Here is an 11,481-nt window from a genome sequence, read left to right as displayed (position 1 = left end):
GACACTGCTCTTTGTAGCAGTGAAAAGGATGACGTTATCGCTTGGGTAGCGCGAACAGCGCCGCTCTGTGGAGATATTGGGGATTGTACAAATAAATCGTATTCCTTTGGTGTTTTGTTTTATTATTATTATTATTGGTTCAGCTGTTACGATAATTCTCTAAATACGATGGAGTTGTTTTTTAACCTTGAATATTTCGAGATAATGTGGAAACACACAAGTCACGTCGGTCTGTGTTACGTTAGTCGTTCGGCGCTCTACTGCTTTGGGCTGGCTACTGGCGTTCATCTCTCGATTGCTTCGGGCTGAATTTATTTGATCGAATATGGCGGCGACGAATCCTTCGCAATTGCTTCCACTTGGTTCGTAAATTTCAACGAATTTTAAATAATTTGCGCAGTTGGCTAACTATGAATTCAGAATACAGTTGTAATACTGCGAATAAGATATTTTTAACATTAGCAATAGCCCATCATGTACATGTGCTTATTTGCGAGGGGGCCAATGTCGCGACATGCTGGTCAACGTATATAGTGTGTTTTTTTAACATATATGGAGGGTTTTTAATTGTTGTTGCTCGGTCCTACCTCAGCATGGGGACTTGTTTTAGCCGGTCCCGTCCGAAAGAATAAATCTGGGAATTTAAATTTTTGTTTTCTCCTCTGGTTTTGAATCTGCTGGTATGGTTAAAAAGAACTGGTCGCAAGAACTCGCCTTTTATGATTACACGTGTTTTTTAGCCGACATATGTAAAAATACCTGTCTCCGACCAAAAGCGAAATAAAATATTAGAATCATGCCATCAGAAGTCACATCTGTCGCAGATCTCCGTATTTCTGATTTAATCTTTGTTTAAATTGTCGTTTTTCTCCTTGTAGAGCTGGTGGACAAATGTATTGGTTCAAGAATTCACATTGTCATGAAAACCGACAAAGAGATTGTCGGCACCCTGCTGGGATTTGATGATTTCGTCAGTATCCTTTCAGCGTTGTGTTTCTGTGGGTTTACCAGCCTACTTTGCTTCAGTTCTTTGCCTCCCCACTCCTGTAGATGTTCTGATCAAGTGTCATGTCAGATCTGTAACACCAACCTGCTCCTGTTTGCTCCGTTATCACCATATTCTTGACTCATTGCCTCAGATATGGTCTTGGAAGACGTGACGGAATTGTAAGTACGCATCCTCTTTTTCCCTCTAAGCTTTGAGTTTGTGTCATTCTGTAAATGTTTCTGTCTCAGTGAGGTCACACCAGAAGGGAGAAGAATAACCAAACTGGACCAGATTCTTCTCAATGGCAATAACATCACAATGGTACGTGAGGCAACATTCTGGCTTTTGCTGCCTTTACGCTCGCCAAATAAATCTTTGTTGTTTTGTAGCTCATCCCGGGAGGAGAAGGTCCTGAAGTATGAGGGTGGCTGTAACCTGCGTTCTGCTCTCTAGTGAACTTTGACTTTACTTTTCCTGACCTTTTGTTTCCTGAATATTTTTGTAATGACACATTTGTTGAAGAGATGTTGAGTGAAAACCACTTAGAACAAGAGTAGTTTTCTTTAAAATAAGCAAGAAACCTTTTGGAAAAAAAAAAAACTATTTTATTTTTTAGATTGATTTGATAATGCGATGAAACTGCAACTCTGGATGTTTTGGATGATTTTGAAGAATAAACTTGATTAAACAGTTAAATGTGTCCCGCTTTCTCATCCTTCAAGCTTCAGTACATGGAAGGTTTCTCTTCTCCTTTGGGATTGGTCACTTTATCCAGATTCTTGTTGATGATGTCGTAGAACTCAGCCTACAACAAAAGAAGAGGATTTTCTCTAGCAGAGCGATGATTAAAATAAGACAAATCAATCCGTTTAACTCACGTAGAATCCACGAATGTCCAGAACGATCACCCTGATCTCGGAGAAGATGGCCACGTCCTTGTCATGGACCAGTGAGCGGTAGTCCATCTGGAGATAGAGGCTCGTTGGTCAGACTTACCAGCTACTTCTGGAACCTCTCGCATTTTTTCTGAACCAGCAGATGGTTTCTGCACAAAGACTCACCACGTGCGTGTCTTTGGAAGCTTTGGCGACCGCGTCTCCACGTTCGGTGAAGTATCTGAACAGTTGGGACAGGAAACGCCGCCTAAATGTCTGCTCAGATTTAACGGCGAGCCCAGGGGGCTGTGGGGGCGGAGTCACGCAACAACACCTTAAAACTGATTTAAAATGTGCGTCCGGCCTACTTGTTGATGTTGGACTGGAAAGTGTCGGCTTTGGTCTTCACTGCAGCGATCCTCTCCAAGATTTTCTCCTGTCCGAGAAAACAAAGCTTAAAGTGTCCGGATGAGACCGAGCAGGTGTGCTGATCCGGACGGGTTACCTGGATGGCAACTCCAAAGTCATTCCCATCTTCTATTTTAGGGATGAGGTGCTGAATCCAGGAGGAAACCTGCGGCGACAGACGCAGGTCAGAGGGGAACTAAACCATTAACATGTTCTGGTAGCCAGAGCATCCACTCACTGTGATGATGGTCTCCCGGAAGGCAGCGATCTCTGGCTTCACCTTCTCCAGAAGCATCATGATCTTCTCATTCCCTTTGATGAAGCCACACTTTGGAGCTGAAGGGAGGAGAAATCAGGATTTTTCCTCAGCTATTGTGTGAGTTTACAGATTTAACAGTAAAACACAAGAGCTTACGTTTTTTCTTCTCTTTTTCTTCACTTTTATCGGTCTCCATTTCCTTGGAGGGGAATTTAACACAGACAAATGATAAAGTGTTAAAGAATTGTAGTAAAGTTCATCAGTTTGGCCTCAGGCTGGTTGGTTAGACTATTAGGTTTACAGTCGGTTGACAGATGCTGCTCCTGCGGCCTCTATTGACTGAATCTTAACAATTGAAGAGCCGTTTGGGGGTCATCCCAGGACTCACCTCGTCTTCTGGAGCTGGAGGTTCTGGTATTGGGATGTCCAGAGGAGCCCTAAGTAAGTTCATATCTGTAATTCTGAAAGATTCATCCTGAAGACACGATAAAGAGAAAACAAAAGTCAGAAACAGATCTGATGCTATTTAACACAAGACTTAAACCAAGATGGCAGACTACAGGGGGTGATATAATCTGTGCATTACATTTAGGAGATGTGTATTAAAGAAACCTGCTCCCATAATTGTTCACTGCACTAATAACTTTATTTAAATGCAACTGCTTTGTTTTCTATTTACATTTCAGTTCCCAGCTCTGGATCATGACACTTTCTGCCCTTAACAAAGCCCAGATATTCTGATTGAAACGTGGGATTGTGCCTCCTTGTACAGGTTCCATACACATTTGTAGCAGAATAATTACATTTAAACAAAGAACCTGCTGACCCTAAGCAGAGCATCCAGGTGTTTGATCTTCTGTGGGATGTAGTTTGAGAACAAATTTCCAGCCTGGAAATACCAGAAAAGATCAAAATTAGGTCACGCAGCTTGCTTAGAATAAGAATTGTGTTTTATTCATCAAAAAGTGAAACAAAACGACGTGGCTCTGCACACCTCAAGAAACAAAGACTGGCGGAAGTTCTCCACCTAAAAACAAGATGAACACCATTAAAGCTGCTGAATCATGTTTTCACGACATTTACTTTCGTTTTTCCACCCTCACGGGGAGCTTTCCGTCCCCGACACAAGATCAATCTACCCCAACTGATTTTTGATGCGATTCTGATCGAAGAACGATCGGGATTTAAAAGTTTTTAAAACGTTGAAAGTGTACCGCGCTGCACCTGAACGCACCACAAACTCACCTTCTCCGCGTTCTGGCTGCTGATCTTCAGGATCGACGTCTTTGACATGATTCAGTGGGATTTTAACACGTTACAATATAAATGATCCGTTTTAAGACACGTGGAGCTTCGAGAGAGGACACCGCGTCTCTTCCGTGAGATTTATTTAATTTCTTCTCTATTCAGTTTCGATTTTAGACATAACGCACCTCCCACCGAGGAGGAGGTGGAGACAGAGTGGAGCGTGAGTGAATTAAATACTTTAAATGTGCACATAACTGTTGAAAACAAAAGTATATATATATATTAATATTAGTCCACAAGCAGCGTTCCGATGAATCTTACTGCGAGAAATTTAGATTTTAAAAGTTATTTTTTCTACATCGCTAAAGCATGCTTATTTTATGTACCCCAAAATAAAACATACCATATTTTTGTCCGGTGTTTGCTTGTTTTCAATCTGTTGAAAAAATAAGCTAAATAAATAATAAAGTAAAACTTTAAGATAAAGGGAGGATATCGCGGCATTTTACCTCACTTCCGGTTGTTAGCATTCTTAGCTTTAGCCACAGGGCTGCGTAGGTACAATATGTCACATAAGTGACAGATATTTCTAGTGATAACAACAAGATAAAGTTTTGTCAGCGACAGCCAAGAGGCCTGAATGTGTAAAAGGTATGTTAAAAATCTGTCTTAATTTGGCTTTCCAGTAAAGTTCCTGATGTTGACTTGAGTTCGCATAAACTTTCGTTTGTGTTTTAATATTCAACTGAGCAGTTTTCTCCTCTTCTGTCTTCTTAAATGAGTCTAAAATACAATATCCATCATATCCATGTCTCACAGTAAGTTTTTCCATTAATGAGGAGGATCACAACCAAATGGTATATTTACATTACTCTAAACTGTATAATAATTTAAGGCATTTTACACTTTCGGTCTTTAGAAAGTTTTGCAATGTGGACATTCATAAATTACCATTCATTAAGTGTCAAGTAGCCAATCTATTTCTGCTAAGTGTATTATAGTATAAATGTGTGTTTTGTGGTGTTTCCATTTAATTTTATGTGGTGTTCTTGTTAAATACTTAGCAGAAAACTTGTGTTTCCTGCAGGTAACAAATTTGATATAGAGCCTGAAATATAACTGTAATTAACTTATTTGTTGCAGTGATGTGCAGCAGCCTTTCGTCCGTGCAGATGGATGAGGTCCGGAGGAGAGCCCAGTCCATCCTGTCCATCTCAGGTTCTGCCCAGGATGTGAAGACTGAGGTCCAGACTATAGCCAACATCTCTCTGCCTCTGTCTGAGAAGTACCAGCACTTAGAGGTGGAGAATATTCTGAGAGAGAACACAGAGGGAAACAACTCTCAGGAGGTACAAGTTAACTCTGACGTCTTCTGCTGATCAAAATATATCTTTAACGGCAGTTTCAGTTCAGGCCGGTTTCAGCTGGATGTTGTATAAAAGCTGTATGTCATCTGTTGACAGTGATCCAGTATTAAGTGGTAGAATTTTAGCAAAAGAAAACAGGTGTTCATATCTTCTAATCATATTAAATTTAACCACTAAAGAGCAGAAAACTGCAAATTCCATGTCAAGAATCACACATCACACATTAAATTCTGCCTCACAGGTTCTGGTGTCCTTGGGTAGGTTGGTCAAAGCCTTCAGTATCCTGGAAAAGTATGGCTGTAACCTGACGAGTCCTGGCAGGCCCAAATTCTGGAGGAGTGTCAAGCACAATAACCCAGTCTTCAGGACCACTGTGGATGCAGTTAAAGTGGGCACACAGTCATCTGCTGAATCATGAAGCTGATTGTTGTTCTAATTCGTCCTGCACATCTCTCTGCACAGGGAGGTCGCAGAGTTCTTTATCTGTACGGTTACATCAACCAGCAGGTGGATGGCCTTAGTTTCCCCGAAGATGTCTCTGAACCAGACAAAGGAAATGTTGCTGCCGTTACGCTTGAGGTCATGGTTCTGCGTACGGAGGTGGACATGCTGATAAAGGTTCGTGTTTTTGCTCATGGATGAGCATCAGCTCATCAGCTGATTTCTAATTTTGTGTTCGTTGTGTCATTTGTTCAGGGCAGCCACCCTCACCCAGAACACTTCATGGAAATCGTCCCCTCCATCATCCTTCAGGTGTGTAGAAATCATTGCAGCTTATTTCAACACAGGTCATCAGACCACGCAACAGCAAAATCAGGCATAAAAATAAAAGAAGAACGTGTGTTGAAGAATGACTAAAGTTTTGTGGTCTTTTAAGGATAAGACCAGCGACACTGTGGTTATTCAGCCTGGAGACAAACAGCAGGAAGACAACCAGCAACCTCCAGCTTCACTTCCTGCAGCAGTCCTCGCAGGACAACCCTTGAAACCACCACCAGGTGAGCACCCAGGCCCACAGCCTGCCCGTACATGTGTAATCCCACATTGTGTCTGAAAGGCTGACGTTTAAATCCTTCGGTTTTCTGTGCAGCCGCTGTCTGTAAACTGTGTGGGGGCCCTTCGTCTGTTGTTTGCCCTTCCTGTGACAGTCCTTCCTTTTGTGATGCCTGCGATGACCTCTATCACCGGCATCCATCCAGAGCCAGTCACAAAAGAGATAAGATACCAAAGTCCAAGCAGGGTTTGTTCTTCCAAAAAGAAGAAGTCTTCCAGGAAACACTGAGAGAGATTTCACCTCATTTCTCATTTGTTGCCTGTGCTCACACTTGCAGAGACCTGCAGCATCTGTGGGCTGAACGTTCACGCGCAGTGTCCCACTTGTGTCCTGAAGTTGTGTTTGAAGTGCGACCTGCTCTTCCACTCCCATCCTGACCGCAAAGGTCACAAGAGGAGCGTGATCGCTGCAGCCAAAACATCCAGGTGAGGACAGATGTAAAGATGGAGATAAACAAAACACTGGTCTCTGAACCCCTGAAACTTCAGCTTCTTCATCCTTTTATCACTGCTTATTATTGACCTCCAGTCCGTCTCTGTCACCGTGGGAGTGTTCTCACTGCACAACTGTCAACGAGATGCAGGCCGTCCTCTGCATGACCTGCGAACGTCCTCGACTTGCCACGGCCACTGTTCAGGACAGCCCGACGCAACCCTCGATGTCTCTTAACACAGGTGAGACAAAAATAATGCACGGCCAGGACAGGAACATGAATTCTGCATTGAGTGACACTTTGTCTGATCTGTCAGAGTGGCAGTGTAAGAGCTGCACCGTCATGAATCAGGGCAGTAGCGTCCTCTGTGAAGTGTGTGAGCGCCCCCGCCTGGCTACCCGCCCCCCCGCGGCATCTGATGTTTCTCACCTCAAATCTCTGTGCGCAAACACGCACAGGCAGGTGTGTGTTACCTCGTCACCTCTTTCAGCGTAGCATCGCTTTGGTCATGACTCTTTTTGGTCTCTGCCTCAGTGGATTTGCCAGTTCTGCACTTACGTCAACACCGGGCTGACGCTGGCGTGCGAGATGTGCAACCTGTCGTGTAAAGACGCCGCCCAGCAGACGCAGATGTCCACTACAGACCCACCCCTGCCGAAGCCCAGAGTGAACATGGACCTGAAGAGACAGAAGATAATGAAGGAAGATGGCCTGAATCTCATCCACCAGATCAAAGTAGGTCCACACAGATCGGTCAGATCAAAAAAAAGTTAAAAAAGTATTAAAGAGATTTATGTCACAGGAAGCGGAAATGAGCGGCATCAGTCCCGAGGAGGTTTACGCCGCCATCGTGTGCAGCGGCAACAGCATCAAGCCTTGTGTTTGGCTGAAGTCCGAACTGCCTCACCTGTTGGATGAAATCTGCGCCATCGCCGCCTCCGTACAGCTCAGCTGCCCAGCAGGGGGCGATGAGACATGTCCTGAGAGAGGAGACAAAGAGGAGCGCCCGCAGCAGAGCGATGGCCCTGAAGCCACAGGTGCAAGCGTGAAACTTTCCAGAGCCGAAGCCAAGGTGGCGTGGTTGGCGGCGGGAGGAAACACGGACAGAGCAGTGAGACAGCTGCTGAGAGACAGACAGAGAAAAGTAAGAACAATGCATTTGACATCGTATTGAAAATAACAATTGCCAGGAGACAGACGAGTTTATTGAGGATCTGGTGACCTTTAACGCGAGAGAAAACTGTAAAACATCCAGAAAAACTGGAACTACAAGGAAAGCACCTGCAGTTGGGCTCAGTGACCTCTGCAGGAGGTTGTGGATATGACGGCAAAAAAGAAATTCCTGTTTGGGAATGTCCCAAACATTTTATCTCAATATATTTATCTTCAGTATGATGTCACTTGCTGATCATCTGGTGTTTATTGAAAGACATCAAAGAGCCGCTTCTGAATGAGAAAGAGAATGTTCTCAGGCCTCCTGTTTTCTGTCCTTGAAGCAGAACAAAGCGGGTATTTTGGGAGTGATGGCTCGGGGGAGTGTTTCTTAGAAACCACTGAAGTGGCAACAAAGGAGCCACATCCCTGGAAATCAATCAGGCATTCATTTTTCAGAATAAATGATCTCTGTTTTGAACTGCAATTCTCCAGGACCTGTTCCTTAACCCAGCAAATTCCCCTTTAATTCAGACATTTGATCAAATTTACAGTAGCAATCTTTGCCGACTGTTTGAACAGATAACAATGGAACTGATGTAAAGGGTTATTTTTGCGTTACAACCTTTGCAACATGATTTCTGATTTAAAAATTTAGCTTGGTGACATCAGCAGAAGGCAAGGTGGCTGCTCTTTGTCCCCGAGTCACACACATTTTTATTTCTACCATCTCTGGCGTCCTCAGATGAAGGAGCTGCACGCCCTTGGCTTCAGAGATGTTTCTCAGTGTGAGGAAGCGCTCCGACTCAGCGGCGGTGAAGTGACGGGGGCTCTGTCTCTGCTGCAGCGCCCCCTGCTGGAACCTTTCCACCAGCGAATCTGGACCGACCAACCTGAGCCACCGATCGACCCCAAACACCCGGACAAACAGGTGAGCTTCCACAGTGGAACTACATTCATCGCCCGGGGCCCTCATCAACATGCGCCCTCTGTTCGCGCTCTCTGCAGAGGATGTGCCGGCGTTTGCTCGCACTTTACGACCTGCCCAGCTGGGGGCGCTGTGAGCTCGTTCTGTCATTGCTTCAGGAGCCAGATATCAGCTACTCTCTGGAGGATGTAGTTCAAGCTGTAAAAGAGTCACATGACAAGGATTTCATCCGACGTCTGCTCAATAATGAGTGCCCCTGCTGCCTGTGCATCTTCCCTCTTAGCAAGGTGGGTCAGCCACACACACTCCCACACACACACACACACACACACACACAAGTTTAACTCTTGATTTTCTGCTTCAGATGCAGTCTCTGACTTCCTGTCAGTGCTCCGTGTGTCACGAGTGCTTCCGCATGCACTTCACCATCGCCGTGAGAGACCGACACATCAGAGACATGGTGTGTCCCGTCTGCTGCGAGCCCGACATCAACGACCAGGAACAGCTGGACAGCTACTTCTCCACGCTGGACATCCAGGTAAATGGAGCTCTGACTGGTCGGTCCAGGGGTCAAACCTCGGGTGTGTTCAGAGTATCGATGTTGTTTCCGCGGGTTCTTTTCCAGCTTCGGGACTGCCTCGATGGCGACGTCTACGAGCTCTTCCACAAAAAGCTGACAGAGCATGCCCTGATGAAAGACCCCAAGTTCCTGTGGTGCTATCACGTAAGTTCTTCATTCTGCTCATCCTCCCTCAGTGCTGTCACCACTTCTATTTTGTAAAAACACTTCTGCAACCGTGGTGATAATCAGATTTCCCCACTGTATTTTATAAAGGCTTGGAGAGGTCAAAGGTCAGATGATGATATGTGTCTTCCTTAGTGCACGTCCGGGTTTATCTATGATGGGGACCAGTTGAAGGTCACGTGTCCCTCCTGTAGGAAGAGTTTCTGTGCCCAGTGTAAGAAGCCGGTGAGTTCCTTGACTGCCCGGAATGTTCTATGGTCACGTCAAGGTCCTCTAACGTTGTTTTGCCCCCAGTGGGAGCCTCAGCACCAGGATCTGTCCTGTGAGCAGTTCCAGCTGTGGAAGCGGGAGAACGACCCGGAATACCAGAGACAGGGCCTGGCTGGATACCTGCGGGACAATGGCATCAGTGAGAACAGGAGTTTTCCTGATTTTTGAGCGCTCACGCCTCTGTTTGCCCCAGTTTTGTCACACTCTCATAATAACATTACATTTTTGAGTATGAACCAGGAGTTTCTGTGTCGTCTTGTCCCAGCCTGTCCCCACTGCAGGTTCCAGTATGCTCTGACTAAAGGTGGCTGCATGCACTTCAGCTGCTCCCAGTGCAGGTACCAGTTCTGCAGCGGCTGCAACAACCCCTACCACACGGTAAAACCCGCCGCTCCTTATGTTGATGATGAGTAATGTCTGCCATTAAAGATCCTGGTTTTGTCTCCCTGCAGACAGCATGTAAAGCAGCCCAGTGCAGTTACACTGGCCTGCACGCTCATCATCCTCGAGACTGCCTCTTCTACCTGAGAGACTGGGAACCAGCCCGGCTGCAGGTGCTGCTGCAGGTACACGTCACAGGCGACATCAGTCGACAACTTTCCAATTGTTAATGGAAAAATAAGAAAAAGAAAATCTCTTCCTTTTCTTTCCTCAGCGGAATGGCGTGGAGTTCAACACAGAACCTTCAACTGGAACGCAAACTGGTATTTTTTATTTTCTCACCTTTCGACGTCAATTCAGGAAGTGAACGGGCACAAATTGACCCCTTGGGTGCTTCACATTTGTCTGATTCTACTTGTCTCTCAGATGCTTGTTGTGTGATGGAACAGAAAGATGAAGGAGGTCAACAAATCGATTCCCCCTGTGGTGTCCAGACTCAGCCAGGACAGGCTGGGCTCTGCGAGTGAGTCCCACAGTTTTGGAACGTTTTGTTGGAGTGGAGAGGGTCGCTTTGCCCCCTGTTACACCTGACATTTGTGTCCCTGCAGGAAGCACTACAGGGAGTACCTGGTGAGTCTGATTAACGCCCACTCTCTGGATCCGGCACTGCTCTACAACATCCAGGAGCTGATTCGGGCCTGTGAAAGATACCAGGCGGACTCACAGAGAGGTGAAAATGAGGAAGACAACGCTTACCATGCCCGACTGCTGAAGGTGACACGCATCTAGATGTCTAAATAAAATGAAAAGCAAGATGAGGGAGTAATTTCATGTTTTTTTTCTTCTTGTAGAAATTGACGGGGATCCCTTTAGGAGAAAAAGTGCCTCGAAACAAATGATCAGTGTTCAACAGCCAAAGGACATCCGTCTCTAAGAAACTTAAAAGATCTATATGTTTTATGGTTTATCATTTACACTCAAAGGTGTATGATTCCATTTTCGTGATTACCGTAGGTTGCTAAAATCCTTCTGCTTGTGTCATTTTGTTTCACAAAAATATTTCAATCAACTTCTGCTTCTTATCACGGGTGCAATAATGACTCCTAATCACGGGACCTTTGTAAAAGTATCTTTTTTTTTTTTTGAGGGGTTCAGTGCAGTCATCAGGAAACAGATCTGAGCGTCAAATAATTCTTTTTTATTTTATTATGTACTCATTTACAAAAGTCATGACATTGAACATTTTAATAACATTTTGATTACAGTTTAGATGTAAAAGGTTTGTAAGTAAGGAAAAAGTAAAACTGTATTCATCCAATCACTGAATAAACAATAAAGTCTCTTTTTAATTTATATTTTGAACAAGTTGCACC

General features: G+C 44.8%; 3 protein-coding genes across 4 annotated transcripts; 2 read left to right on the top strand and 1 right to left on the bottom strand.

The window, feature by feature from the left end:
* Nucleotides 1-225: 225 nt before the first annotated feature.
* On the top strand, nt 226-1,684 carry lsm5 (LSM5 homolog, U6 small nuclear RNA and mRNA degradation associated). The gene is made up of 5 exons (XM_057013398.1): nt 226-362; nt 879-974; nt 1,140-1,167; nt 1,237-1,309; nt 1,378-1,684. The coding sequence occupies exons 1-5, from the start codon at nt 326-328 to the stop codon at nt 1,408-1,410; spliced, it is 267 nt and encodes an 88-aa protein (XP_056869378.1). The 5' UTR covers nt 226-325; the 3' UTR covers nt 1,411-1,684.
* psme2 (proteasome activator subunit 2) lies at nt 1,571-3,965 on the bottom strand. 2 transcript variants are annotated; one of them, XM_057013396.1, is made up of 11 exons: nt 3,776-3,964; nt 3,525-3,557; nt 3,357-3,419; nt 2,919-3,005; nt 2,687-2,729; nt 2,510-2,607; nt 2,369-2,437; nt 2,232-2,299; nt 2,050-2,104; nt 1,867-1,953; nt 1,571-1,793 (listed from the first exon to the last, which is right to left on the bottom strand). In XM_057013396.1, exons 1-11 carry the CDS (start codon nt 3,821-3,823, stop codon nt 1,713-1,715), a joined length of 732 nt encoding a protein of 243 aa, XP_056869376.1. In that variant the 5' UTR covers nt 3,824-3,964; the 3' UTR covers nt 1,571-1,712. The 2 variants fall into 2 exon arrangements, with proteins under 2 accessions (XP_056869376.1, XP_056869375.1); XM_057013395.1 differs by having other exon boundaries at nt 2,232-2,437; nt 3,776-3,965.
* A 312-nt stretch (nt 3,966-4,277) lies between these two features.
* Nucleotides 4,278-11,473, top strand: LOC130514024 (E3 ubiquitin-protein ligase RNF31-like). Its single transcript, XM_057013386.1, has 24 exons — nt 4,278-4,429; nt 4,922-5,127; nt 5,387-5,533; nt 5,608-5,763; nt 5,842-5,898; nt 6,023-6,143; nt 6,236-6,385; nt 6,477-6,624; nt 6,728-6,873; nt 6,949-7,094; nt 7,167-7,367; nt 7,435-7,776; nt 8,530-8,715; nt 8,793-8,999; nt 9,077-9,250; nt 9,338-9,436; nt 9,593-9,682; nt 9,752-9,866; nt 9,993-10,105; nt 10,180-10,293; nt 10,383-10,431; nt 10,535-10,631; nt 10,717-10,882; nt 10,960-11,473. The coding sequence occupies exons 2-24, from the start codon at nt 4,924-4,926 to the stop codon at nt 11,005-11,007; spliced, it is 3,276 nt and encodes a 1,091-aa protein (XP_056869366.1). The 5' UTR covers nt 4,278-4,429; nt 4,922-4,923; the 3' UTR covers nt 11,008-11,473.
* The last annotated feature ends 8 nt before the right edge of the window (nt 11,474-11,481 follow it).

The sequence above is a fragment of the Takifugu flavidus genome, chromosome 17 (assembly GCF_003711565.1).
Source record: "Takifugu flavidus isolate HTHZ2018 chromosome 17, ASM371156v2, whole genome shotgun sequence".
Taxonomy (NCBI): domain Eukaryota; kingdom Metazoa; phylum Chordata; class Actinopteri; order Tetraodontiformes; family Tetraodontidae; genus Takifugu; species Takifugu flavidus.
The sequence above is the reverse complement of the archived record's forward strand: the minus strand, read 5'-3'. Positions and strand labels throughout refer to the sequence as shown.